Genomic DNA, 22,040 nt, shown 5'->3' with positions numbered 1-22,040 from the left:
AAAGCCTCAAATGAAAACCACAGATGATGATAATAATAACCACACTCCAATCTTTCCCACCACTGGTTGAAGGACTTTTCTGAGGGCAGCACCTCACGGTGTGATCCCGGCAGCCAAGAGGGACGCAAGGGGAGCCCGCCAGACACGCCTGGGCCAGCCCGCAGGGAACTCACAGATATAATCCTTCACCGCTCTCTCGAAGAGGTCATACACGTGCTCCCGGTCCAGGCCATCCATGGCCATGCTGATCTCGTCGTGCAGCCACTCCAGCCAGAGCTCTGCAAGATACCCGTGCCCTGTGTCACTGCCCATGCCCCGCCCCCGCCCCAAAGGCGGGCTGAGAGCAGGGACCACACCTCGAAGCCTCAGCACACAAAGGTTTCGTCTGCCTCATGCACCCTGGCCCGGTTCACAGAAATTCAATTCCTACAACCTGCACTAAGCACACACAAGGTTTATGCTTCCAAGTAAGATCAAATCACTGAAGTCATAATATCCCTCCAGCTACGGGGCATTTTATATTCTGCAAAGTACTTACACACGTTCTCTTTCAATATCGATCAAAATCCTGTGAGGTAGGCAACAGTAACATTAGTAACAATGGCATCTATCAAAGCATTTATGACACGCCAAGCACATGTTAAGCGCTGCACACAGAATGCCTTGTAGGCAGAAACTACTGTCATCCCCATTGTACTGCTGGGAAAACTGAGTCTTACAACACTTATATAATGTACTTAATGTCACACAGCTAGAAAGACATCTGAAAAGCAACCGGATTTCAGCTTCCACACTCCACAGTCATGCTTTGTGGGAGGGAAAGGGTGACAGAGTTGGATCTAGGATGGATCTGTGTTAACTCACTTGTCCCTAAAAGATCAATTACATATACTCATGGAGACTTAACTACAAAGATGCTTGGCATAATCACATTTCAAATAAGCAAGCAGAATAACTTAAATGCCCAACTGCTGTGGAACAAATAAGGTATGAAACATTTAAATTAAAAATTGCTTATGAAAGTTTAGTTATACTACAGTTACAATTATCTGTTTCTGAGAGAACAGATTAAATACATAAATACCAGAATGGGAAACAGAAATGGAACAGGGAAATTTGAATTACATAGAAATATTTTATCGTAACATTACTATAAAGAAATCAAGATTTGAAATGTGACTCAGTATTGCATGACCACAACTATATTTAGCAAAATCCTAGCAGATGATAAACTAAAAGTCGCTGACTTTGGATGGATTTTCTTCTTTCCACTACACTTATCTATTCCAAATTTTCTATAAGGAGCATGTCCCACTTTTACCACGGGACAAAAGACTCTTCAATTCTGTTTACAAAAGCAGCTCAACTGCGGAAGCGCTACCTTCAGTCAGAGGGAAGATCTCACTCATCTTCTGGCGCGCCATCCTCACTTTGGTCAGCTCCCCTTCTAGCCGGAGCAACCGGATCAGGTCCACGTGGCAGTTGTAGTCATAGACGTTGATAGACAGCTGGAAGGAAAAGGAACACAGGTGGAAATTTAGAATGCGATCATCAAAATAACTCAGCTTCTGTCACCACTGGCGAAAGCACATGCCTGCTACAAGCACGAAGTATGTGTTTTCTGGAAGAGACACAAAAATAGCAAGGCAGCATTTCCCTCAGGAAGATGGAGAAAAATATACAGAGTCTATGAAATTAAAAGACGCTTACTCCTTGGAAGGAAAGTTATGACCAACCTAAACAGTATATAAAAAGCAGAGACATTACTTTGCCAACAAAGGTCCGTCTAGTCAAGGCTATGGTTTTTCCCGTGGTCATGTATGGATGTGAGAGTTGGACTGTGAAGAAAGCTGATCCCCGAAGAATTGATGCTTTTGAACTGTGGTGTTGGAGAAGACTCTTGAGAGTCCCTTGGACTGCAAGGAGATCCGACCAGTCCATTCTAGAGGAGATCAGTCCTGGGTGTTCACTGGAAGGACTGATGCTAAAGCTGAAACTGCAATACTTTGGCCACCTCATGCGACGAGTTGACTCACTGGAAAAAACTCTGATGCTGGGAAGGATTGGGGGCGGGAGGAGAAGGGGACGACAGAGGATGAGATGGCTGGATGGCATCACCCACTCGATGGACATGAGTTTGAGTGAACACCGGGAGTTGGTGATGCACAGGGAGGCCTGGCGTGCTGTGATTCATGGGGTCGCAAAGAGTTGGACACGACTGAGAGACTGAAATGAACTGAACTGAACCACTGGACCGCCAGGGAATTCTGAGAGACTTTTTAAAATAAATGTAACACTCCTTCAAATCTGTTACAGGTACTGTCAGAACACACTTGGTTCTCCCAGAAATACAGTTAACAGTCTAATGAAACAAACACAAAGTGTGACCTGAGGCAAGTCACTCACTTTTCTAAGCTTCCATTTTCTCATCTGTAAAATGGGATACCCCACCAGACTATGAGAATTCTGAAAGGTAATTCAGTATCACACTGTAGCACATGCCAGGGACATGTAATTAAGAGCTCTTTTCTTTTACTGAACAAACAAATGAAAATCCCTACCAGGAGAAACAAGAATGGGAAACAAGAATGGTGACAGACTGGTACCAGATGAAGCTGAGTGACAGGCACAAAAAGATTTATTTCAAACTTTCAAACTAAAAGTTAATAAATTAAGATCACTGGTTCCAAAGACACTGGACATCTGAAACAAAGGAAAACTAAAAGAATCTGTCACTAGCAGGTTTTTACTCTTCAACAGGTAAAGGAACTTCTTCAAAGAGAAGGAAAATAATAAGAGAAATCCTGGAGCATCAGGAAGGAAGAGCGAGCAGAGATACAGGTAAGCACAACAATGAACCTTCTCTTCTTGACTCTTGTAAATTGTATGCAATAACGGAAATAATTTTAAGACTATCTGATACCAAAAAACAATGACATTAAAAAGGAAAAATGGTAAAGAGATCTAAATGGGAGGAACATTTCAACACTTTATTCAGGGATAAAACACAGATACCATGTAAGTCAAATACACTGAAATACTCAAAGCAACTACTAAGAAATTATATAGAGCAAGACTCTAAAAGTTGGCATGAGTAACCAAGCTGGACTCCAAAGAATGTTCCGGTAACCCATACAAAGGCGAGAAGAGAGAAACCAGAGAACGAGAAACATAGGAAACAAACAGAAAAGGATAAAATATCAGGCTTCAGACCTAACATATCAATAATTACCTTTAAAGGACCTGGTCTAAACACACTAACACTAATTAAAAGGCAGAGAACAGCAGAGTGAATAAAAACACAACGTACCTGAACGCTGATTACAAGAAACTCAGTTCAAATTCAAGTTAAAGGATGGGGGCTTCCCTGGTGGCTCAGTGGTGAAAAAAAAAAAAAAAAATCCACCTGCCCATGCAGGAGACATGAGTTTGAGCCCTGATCTAGGAAGATCCCACACGCTGCACAACTAAGCCCGCTGCTGAGCCTGAGCTCCAGAGCCCAAGGGACCACAGCTACTGAGCGCTCCTGCCGCAGTGACCGAAACCCACGCGCCCGAGGGCCTGTGTCCACAACAAGACGCCACTGCAGTGAGGCCCACACACCGCAGCTGGAGCAGCCTCCACCCACCACAACCACGAAAAGCCTGCACGGCCACAAAGACCCAGCACAGCCACAAAGACCCAGCACAGCCAAAACTAGATACACAAATAAAATTATACAAGGCAGAAGGATGCGGAAAGATGTAGCATGCAGCGAACAAAAGGCGGCAGAGGTGGCTATAGTAATATCACATAAAACAGACTTCAGAGCAAAGAAAATTATCAGAGATAAAATAGGACATTATGTAATGATAAAAGGATCAACCCACCAGGAAAGAAAACAATCCTAAACGTGCAGGCACCAAACAACAGAATCTCAAAATAGAGGAAGCAAAAACTGATACAGCTAAAAGAAGAAACAGACATATCCACAATTACACTGGGAATTTCAACAGCCTCCACTCAGAAACTAAAAGAACTCTGATATTATCAGCAAGGCTATAAAAGAACTCAACAACACCATTAACCAACACGATCTAACTGCTATATAAAGAACACCTAACCAACAATAACAGAGTAACACCGTCTTCTCCAGTGCCCAAGGAACATTCACTGGGACCATATCCTGGGCCATAAAACAAACCTCAACAAATTTTTAAAAACTTGATTCATATAGGGTACGTTTTCTGGTAAGAAGAGAAGCAAACTAGAAATCAATCACTATAGGAATCAATCTCTCTAAACACTTGGAAATTAAGCAATAAAAAAAAAATTTTATTTTTTGGCAACATCCTGCAGCATGTGGGATCCTAGTTCCCAACCAGGGACTGAACTCGCACACCCAGCACTGGAAGGCAGAATTTTGACCACTGGACCACTGGGAAGTCCCAAGCAATACGTTTCTAAGTAATCTATCAATCAAGGAGGAAATCTCAAAGAAAATTTAAAATACATAGAACTGAATGAACATGAAAATACAGCAAATCAAAATAAGTAGATTGTAGCTAGCACTGAGTGGGGAGGAAAAGTTACAGAACTAAAGTCAATATACAAGAAGAATTACACACCATGACTAAGTGGGAGTTATTCCAAGCATACAAGGCAAGTTCAATCTTTAAAAATTAAATCACTGTATTCCACTGTATAATAAAGTAAAAAACAAAATTCATGATATCAATTAATATAGAAAACAACCATTCACAATAAAAAATTCTCAGCAACTTAGGATTTTATCATAATTAAACTTTTTATCCGTAAAAGACTGTTGTGCTCATGTGTGCTCAGTTCCTAAGTCGTGTCCAATTCTTTCAATCCCATGGACTGTATAGCCCGCCAGGTGCCTCTGTCCATCGGGTTTGCTAGGCAAGAATTGTGTCTCCTGCTCTGGCAGACAGATTCTTTACCACCTCACCACCTGGGAAGCCCCATAAAAGACTGTTAAGAGGATGCAAAGACAAGCTATAGGCCAGGGAAGAAAAAAAAAATGTATAAACCAAGTATCTGACGAAGTTAATATCTAAAAGATATAACTCCAAACTCGCGTTAAAAAACAAACAATCCAAATAAAAACTGACAAAAGACATGAACCAAAAATGTATCTCCAAAGAGGACACAGATGGCCAGTGAGTGCACGTGAATAGTGGTCAACATCATCAGCTGTAAGGGATACATACACAAACTGACTCTACAATGCGTTATCGTTAACACACCTATCAGAATGGCCAAAAGGGGACTTCCCCGGTGGTCCAGTGATTAAAAAATCCACCTGCCCACGCAGGGGACACAGGTTGGACCCCTGGTCCAGGAAGATTCCACGTGCCGTGGGGCAACTGAGCCCGGGTGCCACAACCACTGAAGCCTGCAAGCCTAGAGCCCAAGCTCCTCAAGGGAAGCCCCCACCACAAAGAACCCACACACCACGACGAGAGAGCAGCCCCCTCCGGCCACAACTAGAGGAAGCAAGGGACACCCAGCACAGCAAAAACTAAGTGTTTTTAAAGAAAGAAAAAAACCAGAAAACTAAGAATGGCCAGAAGGGAAAACGGGGGCACCACCAAATCTAAAGATGTTTGAAAAACAATAGTTCCCTTCAAAATTCAACATACAACTACTGTACCACCCAGCAAGTGCACCCTTGGGCATTTTTCCAGAGCAATAAAACCTAGGTTCACACAAACACCTGTATAGGACTGTGCATAATGGCTGTACTCCTAACAACCACATCTGGAAAAAACTCAGAGGTCCTTCAATGGGTGAGTGGGTAAACGAACCATGGAACACCCACACTATGGAAAACTACTCAGCCATAAAAAGGAACCAACTAACATACACACACAACTCGGATGAATCTTGAGGGAACTGTGCTGAGTGAAAAAAGCCCCTCCCCAAAGGCTACATACTATAAGATTCCACTTAGGTAATATTCTTGAAATAATAAAACTATAGGAGTAGGGATCAGATAAGTGGGTGTCAGAGGTCAGGTTGTGGCTCCATCTGGGTTGCAGGAGGGACCTGAGGTGACAGAGCCCACCCGTGTAATGCCTCTGGCAACATTAATATAAGGGCTGTGAAACTGTACTCCAGTTCACCACTGGGGAAAACTGGATAAAGGGTACACAGAATCTGTCTATAAAGGGTACACAGAATCTGTCTATATTATTTCTTGGAACTGCAAGGAAACCTACAATTACCTCAAAATGAAGTTTAATTTTTTAAAAAAGCTTTCAAATGAGTTAGGGTATGAGGTGACATTAGGTCTATACACCAAAGGACTTTCCTGATGGTCCAGCGGCAAAGACTCTGTGCTCCCAATGCAGGGGGCTCGGGTTTGATCCCTGGTCAGGGAACTAGATCCCACATGCCTCAACTAAGACCCAGTGCAGCCAGATAAATAATTAAAAAAAAAAAAAAGTCTAGGGACTTCCCTGGAAGTTCAGTGGCTAAGAATCTGCCTGCCTCTGCAGGGGACACGGGTTTGGTCCCTGGTCCAGGAAGGCCCCACACACCGAGGGGCAACAAACCCATGCACCACAACTACTGAGCCCCTGACCTGCGACGAGAAAAGCCGCCGCGGTGAGACCGCGCGCCGCAATGAGAGGAGCCCCTGCAACGAGAGACCCGCTCGCAGAAATGAAGACCCCGCACAGCCAAACAAGGAATTTTTTTCTAAAGTCTACACATTGAGACTAGGCTGGTTTCTACTCTTCCAACATCTGCCACAACATTTCAGCAATAAAGATCTCCCTCTCCAGAGATGACAGATGAATAATAATTTATTCAACTAACACTGTCATCTGACAATACACTCTTAGTAATCTAGACACTAGCTACTGCATTACACTGCACATAAGAGGATCTGTCTCAGCAGACAATGAGTTAGACCGTGGAACAGACACAGGGCAAACTGACCGAGAGAACGCCAGAGCGCCCAGAAACAGACTCCCACACACAGAAAGTGTATCACAGAGGGACACTGGGGTATCCACTGAAATGAATTCATGACCCATGACCATGACCCCAGTTTGAACAATAGGGACTTAGAGAATACTGACTCTTACACAGCTGCAAGAGTGGCAGTCTATCAGTAACAACGTTCCTTGCAGCTAGTCTGTATTAGGGAAAAAACTGCAGGCAATTCAAAGGCCAGAACAACGCATAAGCTGTGTGCTACTCACACCCTGGTGTACTGAATACACAGCAGTCAAAACGGATAACTAGAAGGAACATGGCGGAAACTCAGAAACACACCTAAGTGGAAAGCCCTCCCAGGTTACATACTGCATGATACACTTTCTTAAAGGCTCAAAAACAAACAAAAGAGGACAGTATCTGCTCAGGACTGCATACTCAGTGGATAAAATTATACATTTTAAAAGAGAAGGGAGCAGAAGTCCATCAGGCTCAAGAAAGCAGTCACCTGGATTTAGGGGTGTGGGAAGGAAGCAGTGAGGATTGAGGCAGGGCGGTGGGAACCGGAAGAAGCATCACTGATGAGGCCCCCACTCTGAGAGTGAGGGGCAGAGCAAGGGTGTGCACCTCTTTACCACCCTTCACAATTTACAGATGTGAACTGCTCTGTATACATCAAATTACACGTAAATAGGGACCTGGCGGCCCAGTGGCTAAGACTCCTCGCTCCCAGTGCAGGAGGCCCAGGTTCAATCCCTGGTCAGGGAACTGGACCTCATACGCAGGAACTAAAATAAAAGATCCCTCGGATCCCGCATGCTGCAACTAAGACCCAGCACAACCAAAGAAATAAAAACATGTTTTTTTAAATTACATGCAAACAGTTAATAAAGAATCAATAACACATAAGCCCACGACCCGTAATTCTTTTAAAAAAATCTTTAAGCAACGTTCTCCTGCTCATGATTGATAAAACTTGACAGGCTGAACCCACCCCATGATTACGTGACGGGCTGAAAAAGATGAGAATGTGGTCAGGACACAAGTGTTCTAACGCCCACCAGTTCTGTTTCCCTACCTGTACTAGAAGGCACTAGAGTGCACCTCTGGATCTCAAGTGGGTTCCCATGACACGGCGATGTCTCAAAATCAACATTCAAGTGTGTCACACAACTAACAACAGTGAAAGAAGATGCTGAGAGGTGTACTGTCCTCATGAAGGCGCAGGCACGGCTCTCCAGGTCACCCCATCGCGCCAGCTCACCTGGGTCTGAATGTGTTCTCTGAGCACAAAGGGGTGGGGAGTCCTGGGAGTAACATCTACACAAGCCCTCCTGTGACCACCACAGGGAGGTCAGGATTGCAATGTACAAAACCCACTGATGAAATGTCTCTAGGATGGTTTTCGGTCTAAATTTCTGATTTTTAGGCCCAAATGATGAAGACACTGTATGTGGAGAGGCACTCTGGGAGCATGTACTTTAATACACACGGACACGCATTTAAGCGACTTTTCAGAGAGTTCAACCAGAACTGACAAATGAGCACATGTGCCGATCTAGTCCGGTCTCAGAACATCTCCAAGGACAAAGGACACTTCAAAGAAAGAGGTGGCCCAGCCATCATGCAAGTGCTCTGCAACAGGTTTCCTCACTCCCTGACAGCACGACCTGGACCTGGACTAGGGGATGGAGAGGTGACAGAGGCGCCTGGTGGAGACCACACTCGGCCCAATCACGGGAAGGGACCAGGAGGTGCCACTTCTAGTTTCAGCCACGACCACACACACAGTGGGACATCTCAGCTTCTGTTATCTGGACAGATTTCACAGCTGACTGCGCGCTTTCATAAAAACACTTGTGGTGAGAAGTGGAGTTCAAATACGACAAGGCCGAGCACCTCGCGGGCCTCTCTGGAAGTTACTGACCATCACGCTCCACTGGGAGAGTCGTTACAGCAAGAACTAGAGGCTGGGATTAGCAGGAGGTGGGAGGGAGTTTTGGAAAAAGTGGAAAAGTCCATTTCTGGACCCCAGGAAGATGATAAAGCCAGAGGCTCTTCAGTTCACCATCGCCGGCCGGGTGCCATCCTATGTGGTGGCCTGAGGCAGGGCTGGCAAGGAAACACCACCAGTGGCCAGGAGACCTCTGCCCTGACCCCTCCCCCACTCTAGTAAGCAAAATACCCTCATTGAGGACTTAATCTCTCTGCTTCCGAGCCTCCCCTTCCCCTCAACAGGTAACCATTTCCCCGACTAAGCAAGCTAAGGGCTCACTGAGAGGCCAAAGGCCAGAGCAAGACTGCCACCAGGACAGAGCCACAGGCGGCCTGCCACCGCTCATTACACTGCAACTGCTGAACGAGTAAGAGAATGAACGGCCTTCGGCACGCTTGTTCATGAAAGGCAGAAACAGCAACCACCTGCCCACCCCTGGCTGGCTCAGATGGGATGACAAATGAGACAGATACACCGAGAGAGGATATAACTATTTCACAACAGGAAGGTCACCACCAGAGAGGACATGATAAGGAATCTCACACCCAGCCAAGTTAACTGAGAAACCCAGGCTACCAACCTCACATCCCTAAGTGACTTCATAGCCATTGTGGCATTCAGTCTACAGACAACCTTTAAGAGTTCAAATGCCCTTAGGCCTGACTCTGACCAAAACATTTCATCAGTCCTTTCGAGCCTCCGTGTCCCCGCCTGTAAAACAAGACGGAGCTCCGTCTCTTCCGCTACAAGTCTACTCCTCTCTCTCCCCTCCCTGTCCTGGGGCCCACCGTGTGGACCACATCCATGGGGTCTCTGGGTCTCGGGCTTCCAGCAGAGTTTGCCCAGTAGGCCATGTGGAAGCGAGGCACAGAGGTAGGTTAGAGTACTTCTTGCCCACTCCACTCCCTGATGGGAAACAGGGGCTACCTCCCTGGAACAAACATCTCAACTCCTCTCAGGGATCCTCTCCACAAACTATCTAGAAAACCAGTCACTCCCAAGACCTCTACAGGACTAAAGGTGGACATCTAAAGGTCCTGCTACTACTAGCCCTGGGGAACCAAACCTTTGCTCCTGACTTCCCTGCCCTAGACTCAGTAGTCTCTCCACTGCTGTGCTGTGACCAGTCTTGTCCGACTCTTTGTGACCCCACGGACAGTAGCCTGGCAGGCTCCTCTGTCCATGGGATTTCTTAGCCAACAACACTGGAGTGGGTTGCCATTTCTTCCTCGAGGTGATCCTCCTGACCCAAGGATCGAATCCACGTCTCCTGCATTGGCAGGCAGACTCTTCACCACGAGCCACCTGGGAGGCCCAGTTTCTTTATGGACCTTTACTCCAAACTCTCTTAACTTAAACGTGCCACCTACTTCCTGCTGGGATCCTGGATTACACTGGAAACACCACCACCTCTACCTCCTAAGGTAACAGACTAGAAATCACATAGCTACTATTGCCAGGCTCCGAGCCCTGGTTACCGTTACAATTCTCTGGGCGGGAACCATTTGTCCCAGTTTATAGAGTGGAGGATGAGAGACGTTAAAATATTGGCCCGAGCGCACGCAGGTGTGGAAGAGCTACAACTGGAGCCTTAGCCTCCAGACGCTATTCCGTTTCTATTATCACCGTCACGGTCACGATTTTCCCTACCACGCCAGAACTCCTTATCTTCGTCACTCCTACAGGTATACAACTCTTCTTGGAGGAAAAGAATCTTATTTCTAGGCCTGGACACAGTTGACTGGTATGGCTAAGAACGGGAGTGGCGGAGTCGATTCAAAGTTCAAAGCCTGACTGGACACTTGCAGGAAGTGTAACGGTGAGCAGGAGAATTCCCTCCACCGGGAGCCTCAGGGTCCTCCCACAAAACGGGAAATACAGCAATTCCCTCGCCGGGTTCTGGCGAGGGTTCGCTAGGATAACGCTTGCGAAGCATCTGGCGAGCAGTAAGCGCTCCGAGCACCGGGGACGCGCTGGGAAACTGCGGTTTGGAGGCCCTGGCGCTTTTTGTTACCGCCGAGGACCGGGGAGGTGGGCCGGGGCCCGGGAACCCGAGGGAGAGAGCCCGCCGCCGCCGCCCACCCCCGCGCCCACCTGCTCCTCCAGCCGCTCTATCTCCAGCTGGTTCTTCTCCTCTTCGTCGTAGCCCCACTCGTACTCCCCAGGGGAGCTATCGGCCGAGGAAGCCATGGCGTACTCCTCATCTCCATCGCTCTCACTCACGCCTTCCTCCTGCTGGTCCCACTCTGGCCCCATGGTCTTGTACGTCGCGGCGGCCACAGCCCGCGATAACACCTTCCTCCTCGCCCGAGCCGCCTTGGCCTCATCCTCCTCTCCCTCGGCCTCGGGCCCGGCCTTGGGCTCAGCCTCCGCTTCAGAAGCCGATGCTGCGGCCGCCGTCGCCATCTTGGACTTCCAGAGACTCCCGGGTCCTCACTTGGCCGCCAAAGACGCGCCGTAGTAGCAGCTGCCCGCGGCGCGCGCCTGGTCAAAATCCCGCTCTTCTGCCACCTGAAGAGAAACTATGCGCCTCGGATGACATGGAAATCTCCACGTACACGAGATTCATGTTATTTTATATACTTTCAGTAGCTCTTGTTCGGAAAAAAAAGGCTCACCAACAGGGCGTGCGTTCTGGCACAACTACGGACAGCAGTTGGGTCCTTAGGCAGGAAGCGGAAGTCATAGAGGCAGCCACGGACTGAGCGTGATGGTTGTAGGTAAGGGTTTGGCGCCATCTTGAGAAGGTCAAAAATGATTCTTGGAATAAATACCCTACCACCTTGTCGGACCTGGCGCGTGATTCAGTCTCCCCAGCAACCGAGCCTCAAACGCGCAGAAAAGTCTTAAGTCCTCAGGGAAGGATCGATTGCACCATTCATGAAAAAAACTCATTTCTCAGAGATTCCTTCCCTTTATCTAATGCCTGGCGCCTAGCACTTAAATACACGTGTGAGTTTTGATTTTATAGGATATTCTGCAAACCAGTATCAATAAATTACATTAATAAACATTTACTTAGAATCTCTTCATTGCTGTATCTTGTGATTTAATCTGTGTCAGTTTGCTTTTTAATAGAGACATAAACACAGATTTTTAAAATCCGAGCAAAGTATTCTTTCCTTTAGTTAAGCTGCTTACTTTAGAGGTAGAAAAGCCTTGGTCGGTCTATTTATTGCCTTGCTCCCTCATTAGCAATCTTAATTGTGTCGTTTTTGGTTGTTTTCCCAAAGCACCCTGACAAAAAGATACTCAACACAAGATTTGCTGAATGGATGAAGAACTGTCCTTGAATTAGTACAAAAAAGATCGAGGTTTACAAAGACACTATCTTTCACCTAGGAGCACACAGCCAGTTAGGAGCAGAAACGAGATTCTAACTCAGGACTGTTCAAGTCAGAATCCCAACTGGGCCCCTCTGGGCAACCTAGGGCAAGTTACTAAACCATTCTGATCCTCAAATTCCTAAGCTTCAAAATAGAGTCAAGAAGGGTGGACTGGTTGATCCTCTGCGCCGAATTCCGGCGGGGGGGACTTTGTGAACGCAAAGCTGGGTCCCGATTTCCAACTCAAGGATCCTCACGATTCAGAACCCAGCTCCGTGGACCAGCCCTCGAGCGACTTCAAACCTTCAGGCTCCGCGCCCCGGGAACAAAACGGGGACACGTGAACGCAGCGGGAGGGCGCAGGCGCAAGGTCGCCGGGACGTTGGCGGGGGCGCGCCCCCAGCCGGGAGCCGACTCGCGCACGCGCCCCGCCCCGCGGCCGCGCGCTCCACCTGCGCAGGCGCAACCCCGCAAGATGGCGGCGGCGGGAGTGGGCCGGCTGAGGCGGGCGGCCTCGGCCCTGCTGCTCCGGGCCCCGCGCCTGCCCGCCCGGGAGCTGTCAGCCCCCGCTCGGCTCTATCACAAGAAGGTAAGAGCGGCCGGGGGGTCCGCTCCGGGCGGGGGGACGGGAGTGCGAGGACTTAGACGTCCTAGGGGAGGCCCAGCCCAGTGGCCCTCCCGGCTCTGCGCGGCCCTGGAACCCCGATGCAGCCCAGGCCCCTGGCCGCCCCCAGCCCTGGATGGAGGGGCCTTCCTCTCAAGATGCCGCCTCGAATGCCTTTCCCTCGCTGCGCTGGGGCAGCTAACCGCGCCTGAAACAAGAATGACAGCTCCCGCTAGCCTAGCGGCCGTTGCCCTCAGTCTAAAACACCCATCCAGCCTTTAAACCTCTCGACTGCCCAGGAAGCAGGGTCCTGCTCTGTCCGGGCTAGCCGGACACACAGCGGCGCGGGCCCCGGCGTCAGCCCAGGCCACTGCTCTGGCCGAGCGACCTTGGGCAAGTCACTGCCCCGCGCTCGTCACATGGGGTCTGGGCAGCGCCCCCGTACGCGAGACCATTTCCTGCGGAGTCCTGCGCACGGCGCTTGGCACAGGGAGGCCACTGAGGCTTGATGTTACTGCTGCAGGAGCTCAGAGCCTCCGAGTGGACATGGACGTGTAACCAACAGTCGTCACGTTTTTGTTTGTTTTGGTTTGGGGGTGGTGGGACGCTGTGAGTTAAGAGACAGGTTGGGGAATTGGCAGCCCTTACCTTCCGGGGGCTTCCGTAAAGTCCCTAAACATGAGACGAGTCTCTCTCGGAAACCGGTTAACTAAAAAAAGAATGCGGTAAGTCAACCCCGGAGCAGAAAGTCCAGATTGGATATTATCTTACAGATCCTTGGACTTGGAAGTCAAAATCCGTGGTCGGATAGGTCGGGGGAAGGGGACTGGAAGCTCGGAATACTTAAGGACTAACTGGGAAACAAACCGCAAGGTTTTTAAAGCCTCGCGTGTGCCAGTTTGAATAGCTGTCTACTCTGTTCTGGCTCCCACGCGTTTGCGCACAGACCTCACTCCCCGCGGACCCAGGGCTGTGTTGTTGACAGTACACGCGGAATGACCTGGCGCGCGCAGCCTTTCCGCCACCAGGGCGCGCTGCGGCACCGCAGATTTCAGGGCCCCGAAATACAGTCATGGTTATTATTTATTACACAAATGGCCGTATTCCATAGCCTTGTTCCTCCTGTAACAATCTCCTTGAGGCTTCTGGGAAGTCTCTCCCTTTCTGGACCATACATACGTATAGGGTTTTTGAATAGTAATCATTCTTTTGAGAATGGATTTTCTTTTGAAATTACAAAAGTACTGTTTGAGCCCAACTCTGTGACTTGGGTGGTTAGAGGTCAAGTAATTATTTGTGGTTCAAAACCCCACAGAATTAAGACATGATTTTGCTGACTTTTCTCCAGGATCCTCATATCTCTTAAATCCTACCCAAGTGAACTTTGGTATTTCGTGATGGCCTGCCAGGTCCAGCTTACTGACTTGAAGGAGCTTGCCATCAAAGTCGGGGAGATGAACAGCAAAAAAGAGGGACTGTGATTTCTCTTCACTCTCATTCCAGGTTGTTGATCATTATGAAAATCCCCGAAACGTGGGGTCCCTTGACAAGACATCTAAAAATGTTGGGACTGGATTGGTGGGGGCTCCAGCGTGTGGTGATGTCATGAAATTACAGGTACCCCTGGTTTCCGTCTTTACTGGTGGCAACGGTGACCCCTTTGCTTGTCCAGTGCTCTGTAATTGACAGAGCATTTACATGTCCAGCATTGCCTCTGGTCCCCATCTTGATTCTTGTGAGGTGGGATAATGTTACAAATGATTCCAGCAGGTTCTGAGTCCTAGTCCTGCTGGTAAAGTGTGCTGACCCCTTCTGACAGGATAAAGGGATCTCACGTTCATACTCACTGTATCAGTTAGCAATCCCCAGAGGGATAGGAAATGCAGTAAATCAAACTCTCCCAGCCCCCACGTCGGAAGCACCTGGCATTCTGGTAAACCATAGCTTTCTCCACATCTCCTTTGTCACCATGGTGGGAAGCTGGCCAGACGGCTTCATGCCTATCTTGGAAAACAGAAACAAGGCAGGAGGGAACGCACTACATGCAGTTTGATATCAAAGGAAAAAGCACTAACCAGTGACCTTTATTGCCAACTCTGCTGCTGCTGCTGCTAAGTCGCTTCAGTTGTGTCTGACTCTGTGCGACCCCATAGACGGCAGCCCACCAGGCTCCCCCGTCCCTGGGATTCTCCAGGCAAGAATACTGGAGTGGGTTGCCATTTCCTTCTCCAATTCGTGAAAGTGAAGTCGCTCAGTCGTGTCTTCGCGACCCCATGGACTGCAGCCTACGAGGCTCCTCCGTCCATGGGATTTTCCAGGCAAGAGTACTGGAGTGGGGTGCCATCGCCTTCTCCGATTGCCAACTCTAGCAGTGTTTAAAGATGCACACTGACCCAGCAGCTGGGAAGCCAAAAATCAGGCTTGGGAGTGGGAGGAGACTGGGCAGGAGGCATACTTTTTGGTTGATCTTCGCCAGCTAGGCCCATATAATTCTGTATGTTGTTCCTGCTTGCAGCTTTTCATTGCTGAACTCTTTGAAAGAGAGGGGCCTCAGTAATCCATGCCCAAACTTTTAAGTATGAAAAGCAGGACCAAAACTCTTAGGAAGTGCCCCGTGGGCCTCCCTGAGTGTCAGGTCCTGCAGGCAGCACCAGAAGCCTGCTAACCCCTGCCTCTTTCCTAGATCCAAGTGGATGAGAAGGGGAAGATCGTGGATGCCAGGTTTAAGACATTTGGCTGTGGCTCCGCCATCGCCTCCAGCTCGCTGGCCACCGAGTGGGTGAAGGGGAAGACGGTGAGGCCCTTGAGAATGAGCATTAAATCCGGCCCCCGGCCCCTGGGCTGGGGGCTTAAACAGGCACACGCTGTGCTTTCTCTAGATACATTCCAAGAGTTTTCTGTGTAAGTTTGCTTGCCCAGGTTTTTATCAAATTCCTCTCCGCATTGGGGATTATGGATAACCTTAAGTGTTTATTTAGTTTGGGGTTTTCTGTTGTTGTTGGCCATTTTTATTTCTTTGGGGGTTTTGGTGGTGTTTTAACTAAATCAAACAGAGGTCCCCACCTACCCCTAGAACACAACAGAAGTGCAGATTCTCCAAGGTCACAGATGTGATCCTTTCTTAGAAGTCTCAGCCTGCTCAGGGGTGGGTGTACCGTGGTTTGTTTCGTTTATTTCTTCCTATCTGGTTTCAGGAAGGATTGCAGGTGGCTTACAGACATTCATGAGATAAACAGACTAGCCTTTCAAAAGTCCCATCCTCATTAAAGCCTCTCAGAAAAGCCAGACTGTAGGTGATCGTCCTTGCAGACCCAGCAGCCGGAGTGCAGCAAGCTGAGTCACGGAGGCCTGTGCTGAGCAGCTCTGCAGCCAGGCCGCCTGCCAGGCCATGTGCCACCAGCCCCGTGTGACTCAAGGCCTCCTGGCCGGCAGACTCCTCAGGGCCAGGAAGCAAAGACCTAGCTTGTGCTGGCTGATCTGTCCAGAACAATCCTCAGGGGAAGAGGGCATGAGGAAACAGGGCACCTCAGAAAGTGGGGAGAGGGCCTTTCTCTGACCTTGAGAGCCTCCCACCTGGGTTTGCAGGAACAGAACTTGAAGCTTAATTCAGTAGAGTTAGCGGACTTGGGAGACTGGGGGACAGGCTGGGAAAATGCTTTCCTTAGGACAGCAGGCCCTGTTCCACAGAGGCCTGCTTCCTGCTCTGCCCTCGGCTTGAGACAAACTCCAGGCATCCTTTCAGTCCACCTGGAGGTGAAAAGTCCTCCTACAGGCAGATGAGCCCCAAGGTCTCCTCCCAGGAGCTAACTATGCTGCTGGTCCCACCCACCTCCCTGACACCATCCAGCTCACAGAATCAGTGGACATCAGAGAAGCTCATAGTCACACAACCAACACAGGAAATCACTGCCTTTCAACAAACAGGCTCGAGGGGACTTCCTGGTGGTCACGTGGTTAAGACTCGATGCTTCCACTGCAGGGAATGCAGGTCCAATCCCTGGTCGGGAACGACGCTCCCTCATGCCATTTGGCCGAGAGAAAAAAAAAAAAAAGCTGGAGTTGCTGGCCTCGAGCAGATCCCTCCGAGACCCCCCGGGCTGTGCTCCTGGCTGTGACAGCAGCTCTGCAGGCAGGCTCACCCTAGCCCAGCAGTGTTTGCTGTTCGTTCCCACCAGCAGAGCATCACTAACACTGCCCGTCTGTCCTGTCTGCCTCTCAGGTGGAGGAAGCCTTGACCATCAAAAACACAGACATCGCCAAGGAGCTGTGCCTCCCGCCCGTGAAACTGCACTGCTCCAGTACGTGTCGCTTCCAGCATGCCAACACGCTTGGACTGGGGGTGGGGGTGGTAATGGGGCTTTTCTGTAATGGCATCCACCTTCATTTGGACAGGGGAATGGTGAGTCCTTTGGGGTCGTGGAATCCACCTTTATAACCTCTGAGGGTTAGAGCTCAGGTTATCTTCACAGCCTCCAGAAGGTCGGGGCCCCAGGGTCTCCCAGCGGGTGCTGTGGGTTGGGCATCATGCCGAGCTGGTCGCAGCCTCACTTCTGACCCTTAGGAATGTCCTCCAGTTGTGTCATTACCTCCCCCTCACAAAGCAGGAAATGAGGGCTCAGGTTCAAGCCGCCTAGCCTCACAGCTCCTCAGGGGAAGGGCCAGAGTCTAAAGCCCAGACTTCAATTCCAAATCTGTGCTGTTCCCACCCCACTGTGATGAAGTTGGCACCAGTGAGGAGAAAATGCAACTTCACCATAATCCCATCTGCCGTGCGTTTTATCACTTCGTTTCCAGAGGCCATTTCTCTCGGGGTCTGCATCTGTGTATATGGGATGACTCAGCCCAGCTGTGCAGTACCCCCCTCTACATTGTCCTGAGAGAAAGCCCGGATGCCGAAGGCTTTTACTTGACTTTCCCGTTCAGTCTAAAGTCTTAAAAATCTCACCCTTCTAGGGGAAGGAGGGAATGAGACACAGCAGCCTTAACTAAGTGATGGAGGTTTACTGACCAAATTAGTTAAAAATCAGCAGAGTCAGGCCTCCTGCCAGGGCAGGACTCACAGGGCAAGACGTAAGTGCTGGGGCAGGGACGGAGGTCTACTGAGACCCGAGTTCTTTCCACTTGAGCTGGAGTCTCAAATACCCGAGAATAAAGGCTGTAGCTTGTAAACATTTTCACGTAGTTTCAGAGAAACTCCTGCCTTTTCATCAGGCATTCATGGGCACTGGAACTTCAGCCAGTGCTCTCAGCCGTCACTCCAGCTCTCTCAATGTTTGTTTCCCCCAAAGCCTCCCTTTTAATACCAACTCCAAGGTAAAAGCTGCCAAACTTGGGAGTACTAGAGTGAGCCGGCAAATGCCATCCCACCCCCAAACTGACATGACCCAAGTTACTCCAGCCAGCATCACCAACATCCACCGCATTATCCCGACTTCCATGTGAGCAGCTGAGAACTAACATCTGTTGTGTCGTTCCCCACCCACCCCACCCTCAGTGCTCCAGACACTTTACGTATACAGCCCTCACCCTATCCCAGCGAGAGGCTAAGGAGCTAACGTAGAATCCCAGGTATGTGCCCCCCAGTCTGTCCCCAGAGCCACCCCAAGGGAGTGGCTCAGGAAAGAGCCAGCTTGCTCCTGACCCTGCACCCTGGTGAGGTGACTGTCAAGCCCGTCCCAGCACCACTGTCTCAGCTCTTAAAGATGTAGAAACTTACAGGCTGTGTTCTGTTCCAATTCCTGCAGTGCTGGCTGAAGATGCCATCAAGGCCGCCCTGGCTGATTACAAACTGAAACAAGAACCCAAAACAGGAGAGGCCAAGAAGAAATGAGCCCCTGGTGAAGGATGCTTCAAAGGTCCCACAGGCTGCCAGCGCCCCCAGCCACACAGTCACATAGGTGTTCAGAAGCCCTCGCACTACAATAAAAGCGCTCTGAGATCCGCACCACCTTTGCTGCTCACATTGCGAGTCTAACTCAAGCAAATACACGGCCTAGTTGTTCTGAACCCTGTGGTTTCTTGCAGCTCACTTTCATCGCCTTAACCTCGTGTGTGTCTATTTCGATTTGTGTGTATGACCCCAAAACTGAAATCAATAGCAAAGTCTTAGGTTTGGGTAGTCGTGAAGTGCACAATATCTAATTTTACCTGAATCTTTTGGGGGAAGATTACCAGTAGAATGCCTTGGTAAGATTATTTGGTAGGACCAAATAACGTACAAGTATTGTACATAAAACAGATTTTGCATCTATGTAATAAAGGAATGTTGTAAGACAGTGTCTGTCTCTGATAAGCCTTGTCACTGGGGTCCCTCCTTCACTTCACAGGACTGCCTTCAGCCCCACAGGGTTTGCTCGCAGATGCTGGATGGGGTGATGACTGAGGCTCCTCTCTAAGCAAACTGGGCAGTAAAGACCACGCATGGAGGTCTTTAAAAAGCCGATGTCAATAATGTCTTCTGAAACAAGGGGGAGGGGGAAAGGACACAGCCATCACTCTTCATTGTTCTTTACAAAATAACAGGTTGACAACTCAAAGTGTCTCCAAGAGATTCTTTTTTGTAACTTCACTGGTTTCTGAAATCTGAGAAACGCTGGCTTGGACTCTACCCTAAAGCTGTGGACCAAAAACAGATAGAGGTCTGAGGAATGAGCTTTAAATATCAGTTTCTAGGCCCAGGTTCTGCTCCAGGTCTGGCCAGGCAATTCCAATATCTGACTTTTTTTTTCCCAACTTTTTATTTAATGGAGTATAGCCAATTAACAATGTTGTGATAGCTTCAGGTGGACAGCAGAGGCCCTCAGCCATACCAATATATGTACCCATTCTCCCCCACACCCCCTCCCGTCCAGGCTGCCACACAACATTGAGCAGAGTTTCCTGTGCTGTACAGTAGGCCCTCGATGGTTATCCAACTTAAATATAGCAGTGTGTACAAGTCCATCCTAAACTCCCTACTTGTCCCTTTCCCATCCTTTCCCCCAACCAGCAGCCATACGTTTGTTCCAATACCCGACTCTTCAGAACCTCTTGGGTGGTTTTGTGTGGAGGCGATGAACCGAGACATCAGGAAGAAACCTCTTTGGGCCATTCTGAACTGTCTGTATGTGTACAGTGATCTAAAGTTTTAAAACATCCACCTCTGACTCAGGGACAAATAACAGGCATCTCATCTCTGGCCACCTAGCCCATCTGCCCCCAGGGTAGACAGGTGGGGGGTGGGGGATCATGCTGAGCCACTCTCGGTCACACAGCAGCTCAAAGCCCCACTAAAGGAGGTCCAATGGTCTAGTGAAAACATGACCTCAAAATGCCACCTAAGACCCAAAATCTCCAACTTCAAAAGTAAGATATCCTGACATTCAGGCATAGGTTGGCTGTGTCTTCTCTTAAATGTACCTCCTTTGTTTTATTTTTTTAAAAATGAAACTCCTGTGGGTTCTGGGGAAGGGCATGGAACTTCAAAGGCCCTTCCCCCGCACCCTGTGGGGAAGGCCACAGAGCAAGGCCTTCATCAGAACCTCAAATTAGAGAAGCCGGGTGGAAGCATGTCACGTTGTCCCATGTGGTGTGTTCTACGGTTTAATTCACAGTCCCTCTAGGCTGCTCTTGTCTCTTCATTATATGTGGCCGCCCTGCAATTCCCCACCACTGTTCTTTGTGACTTTTTAAAAACGAGACATTTTTGTCCCAGTTACACCCTTTGAGATCCGAGTCTAAATTCTACACATCAGAAGCTGTTCATAAACAGCCACGGCAATAGCCCAAACCTCAAAATATGTGGTCATGTAGCTGAAAGAGAAGAACGTTTCGTTTGAACTTCCCTGAGAGACTGTCCTTGGCCCAGACACAGCTAGTCTGAACCACAGGGGGGCACAATGTCCCCGTGGGTGAACAAGCCTAGAGATGTTTACATCCCATGAATCTTCACATCTCCATGTAAACTCTTCCATGGGAGATCCCAGCGTGTAAGTGACAGAAGCTCCGTGCACTCCTGCGTCGGGCCAGGCCCTCATATTTGTAATCCCCTCCATCCTCAGGACAGCCCTATGGGGTGGGCATTGTTTCAAACAAGCAAACTGGTTTGGGAGGTCAGCTACTCCCAAGCCACGAGGTTGGGCGTGGGCTGGGCGACCTCAGAGGCCGTGATTCTCCTGTCCTGTTTCCTTCCGGCAGAACTCGACACCATCAGAGGCCCCCCTGTGCCTTGAGCATCAGCGGGAGGTGACCCCCAACACAGAGTGAGCCCTAATCCATTCATTTGGCCAACTTGCCACCAAGCACTGTGCATGGCCCCAGCCGTGCCTCAGTCATCCGGGAGCCAAATTTAACCCCAACATTCGATTAAATCTGATGCTTTGTGGGTAGGGCCTGGGCAAGGATGTTTTCCCAAAGCTCCCCAGGAGTTTCGCAGAATGCAGCCCTGAGGGAGAACCACCGTGGAGTGCCCTGCACTTTGCCAGGCAGTTTGCTGAAATTATTTCCGTGGAGGCTAACTCTCCTATGAGAAGGCGTCCCTTTCCATCTCCAACTCCCTCTCTGCCCCTCCCACCTCATGCATCTGCCTTGGTCTGGGCCTCTATCATCTCTCTCCTGGCCTCCCCACGGGCCTCCCTGCCTCCAGCCTCACTGCTGGAATCCAATCCCCACTCTGACCCTGTCCCTCCTCTTGAAACCTGTCCCTGGCTCCCCAGCGCCCTTCAAACAAATCCAAACTTCCTACTACATCGATCCATCTCTTTGCTCTGGGCCCACCAAACCTGCTCCCCGCACCAGGAAGGCCCTAGCCAGGTACCTTTCCTTAACTTCCACTCAGCCTGGGAGCCTCATCTCAGACACTGCCTCCCCCGGGAAGCCGATCCTGATTTGCTCAGGCTGAGCTAGATGCCATCTCTGCCCCCAGAGCACCGGCCCTTCCCTGATCCCATACATATCACGGATGGCTTTTGTACTCTGCTCTTACCTTGTCTTTCTGTATCGTTACTCAGAAACTTGAGTCTTTTTTAAATAATTTTTTTCATATTCAAATAGATAATATACTATTTTTTTTAATTCAGGACTTCCCTGGGAATCCAGCGGTTAAGAATCCGCCTGCTAAAGCAGGGGACATCTGTTCAGTCCCTCGTCTGGGAATATCCCACATGCCATGGGGCAACCAAGCCCGAGC

At 49.3% G+C, this 22,040-nt stretch overlaps 2 protein-coding genes across 5 annotated transcripts in view; one reads left to right on the top strand and one right to left on the bottom strand.

The window, feature by feature from the left end:
* Positions 1-11,375, bottom strand: part of SART3 (spliceosome associated factor 3, U4/U6 recycling protein) — a 43,779-nt gene extending 32,404 nt beyond the window's left edge. For 3 of the 4 annotated variants that reach the window (XM_055405635.2, XM_055405638.2, XM_055405637.2), the window contains exons 1-3: positions 11,039-11,375; positions 1,382-1,508; positions 174-278 (exon numbers count right to left, since the gene is read on the bottom strand). In XM_055405635.2, the coding sequence (XP_055261610.2) occupies positions 174-278; positions 1,382-1,508; positions 11,039-11,350 (544 nt within the window). In that variant the 5' untranslated portion in view covers positions 11,351-11,375. The remainder of the gene's footprint in view (positions 1-173; positions 279-1,381; positions 1,509-11,038) is intronic. The other variant, XM_055405639.2, reaches the window with a different exon arrangement.
* A 1,327-nt stretch (positions 11,376-12,702) lies between these two features.
* Positions 12,703-19,150, top strand: ISCU (iron-sulfur cluster assembly enzyme). Its single transcript, XM_055405307.1, has 5 exons — positions 12,703-12,859; positions 14,378-14,491; positions 15,558-15,668; positions 17,094-17,172; positions 18,619-19,150. Exons 1-5 carry the CDS (start codon positions 12,746-12,748, stop codon positions 18,702-18,704), a joined length of 504 nt encoding a protein of 167 aa, XP_055261282.1. The 5' UTR covers positions 12,703-12,745; the 3' UTR covers positions 18,705-19,150.
* Positions 19,151-22,040: the final 2,890 nt, after the last annotated feature.

The sequence above is a fragment of the Moschus berezovskii genome, chromosome 19 (assembly GCF_049115385.1).
Source record: "Moschus berezovskii isolate FMDL1 chromosome 19, NW_MosBer_1.0, whole genome shotgun sequence".
In the NCBI taxonomy this organism is placed as follows: Eukaryota; Metazoa; Chordata; class Mammalia; order Artiodactyla; family Moschidae; genus Moschus; species Moschus berezovskii.
This window is presented reverse-complemented; position numbering and strand designations above follow the sequence as displayed.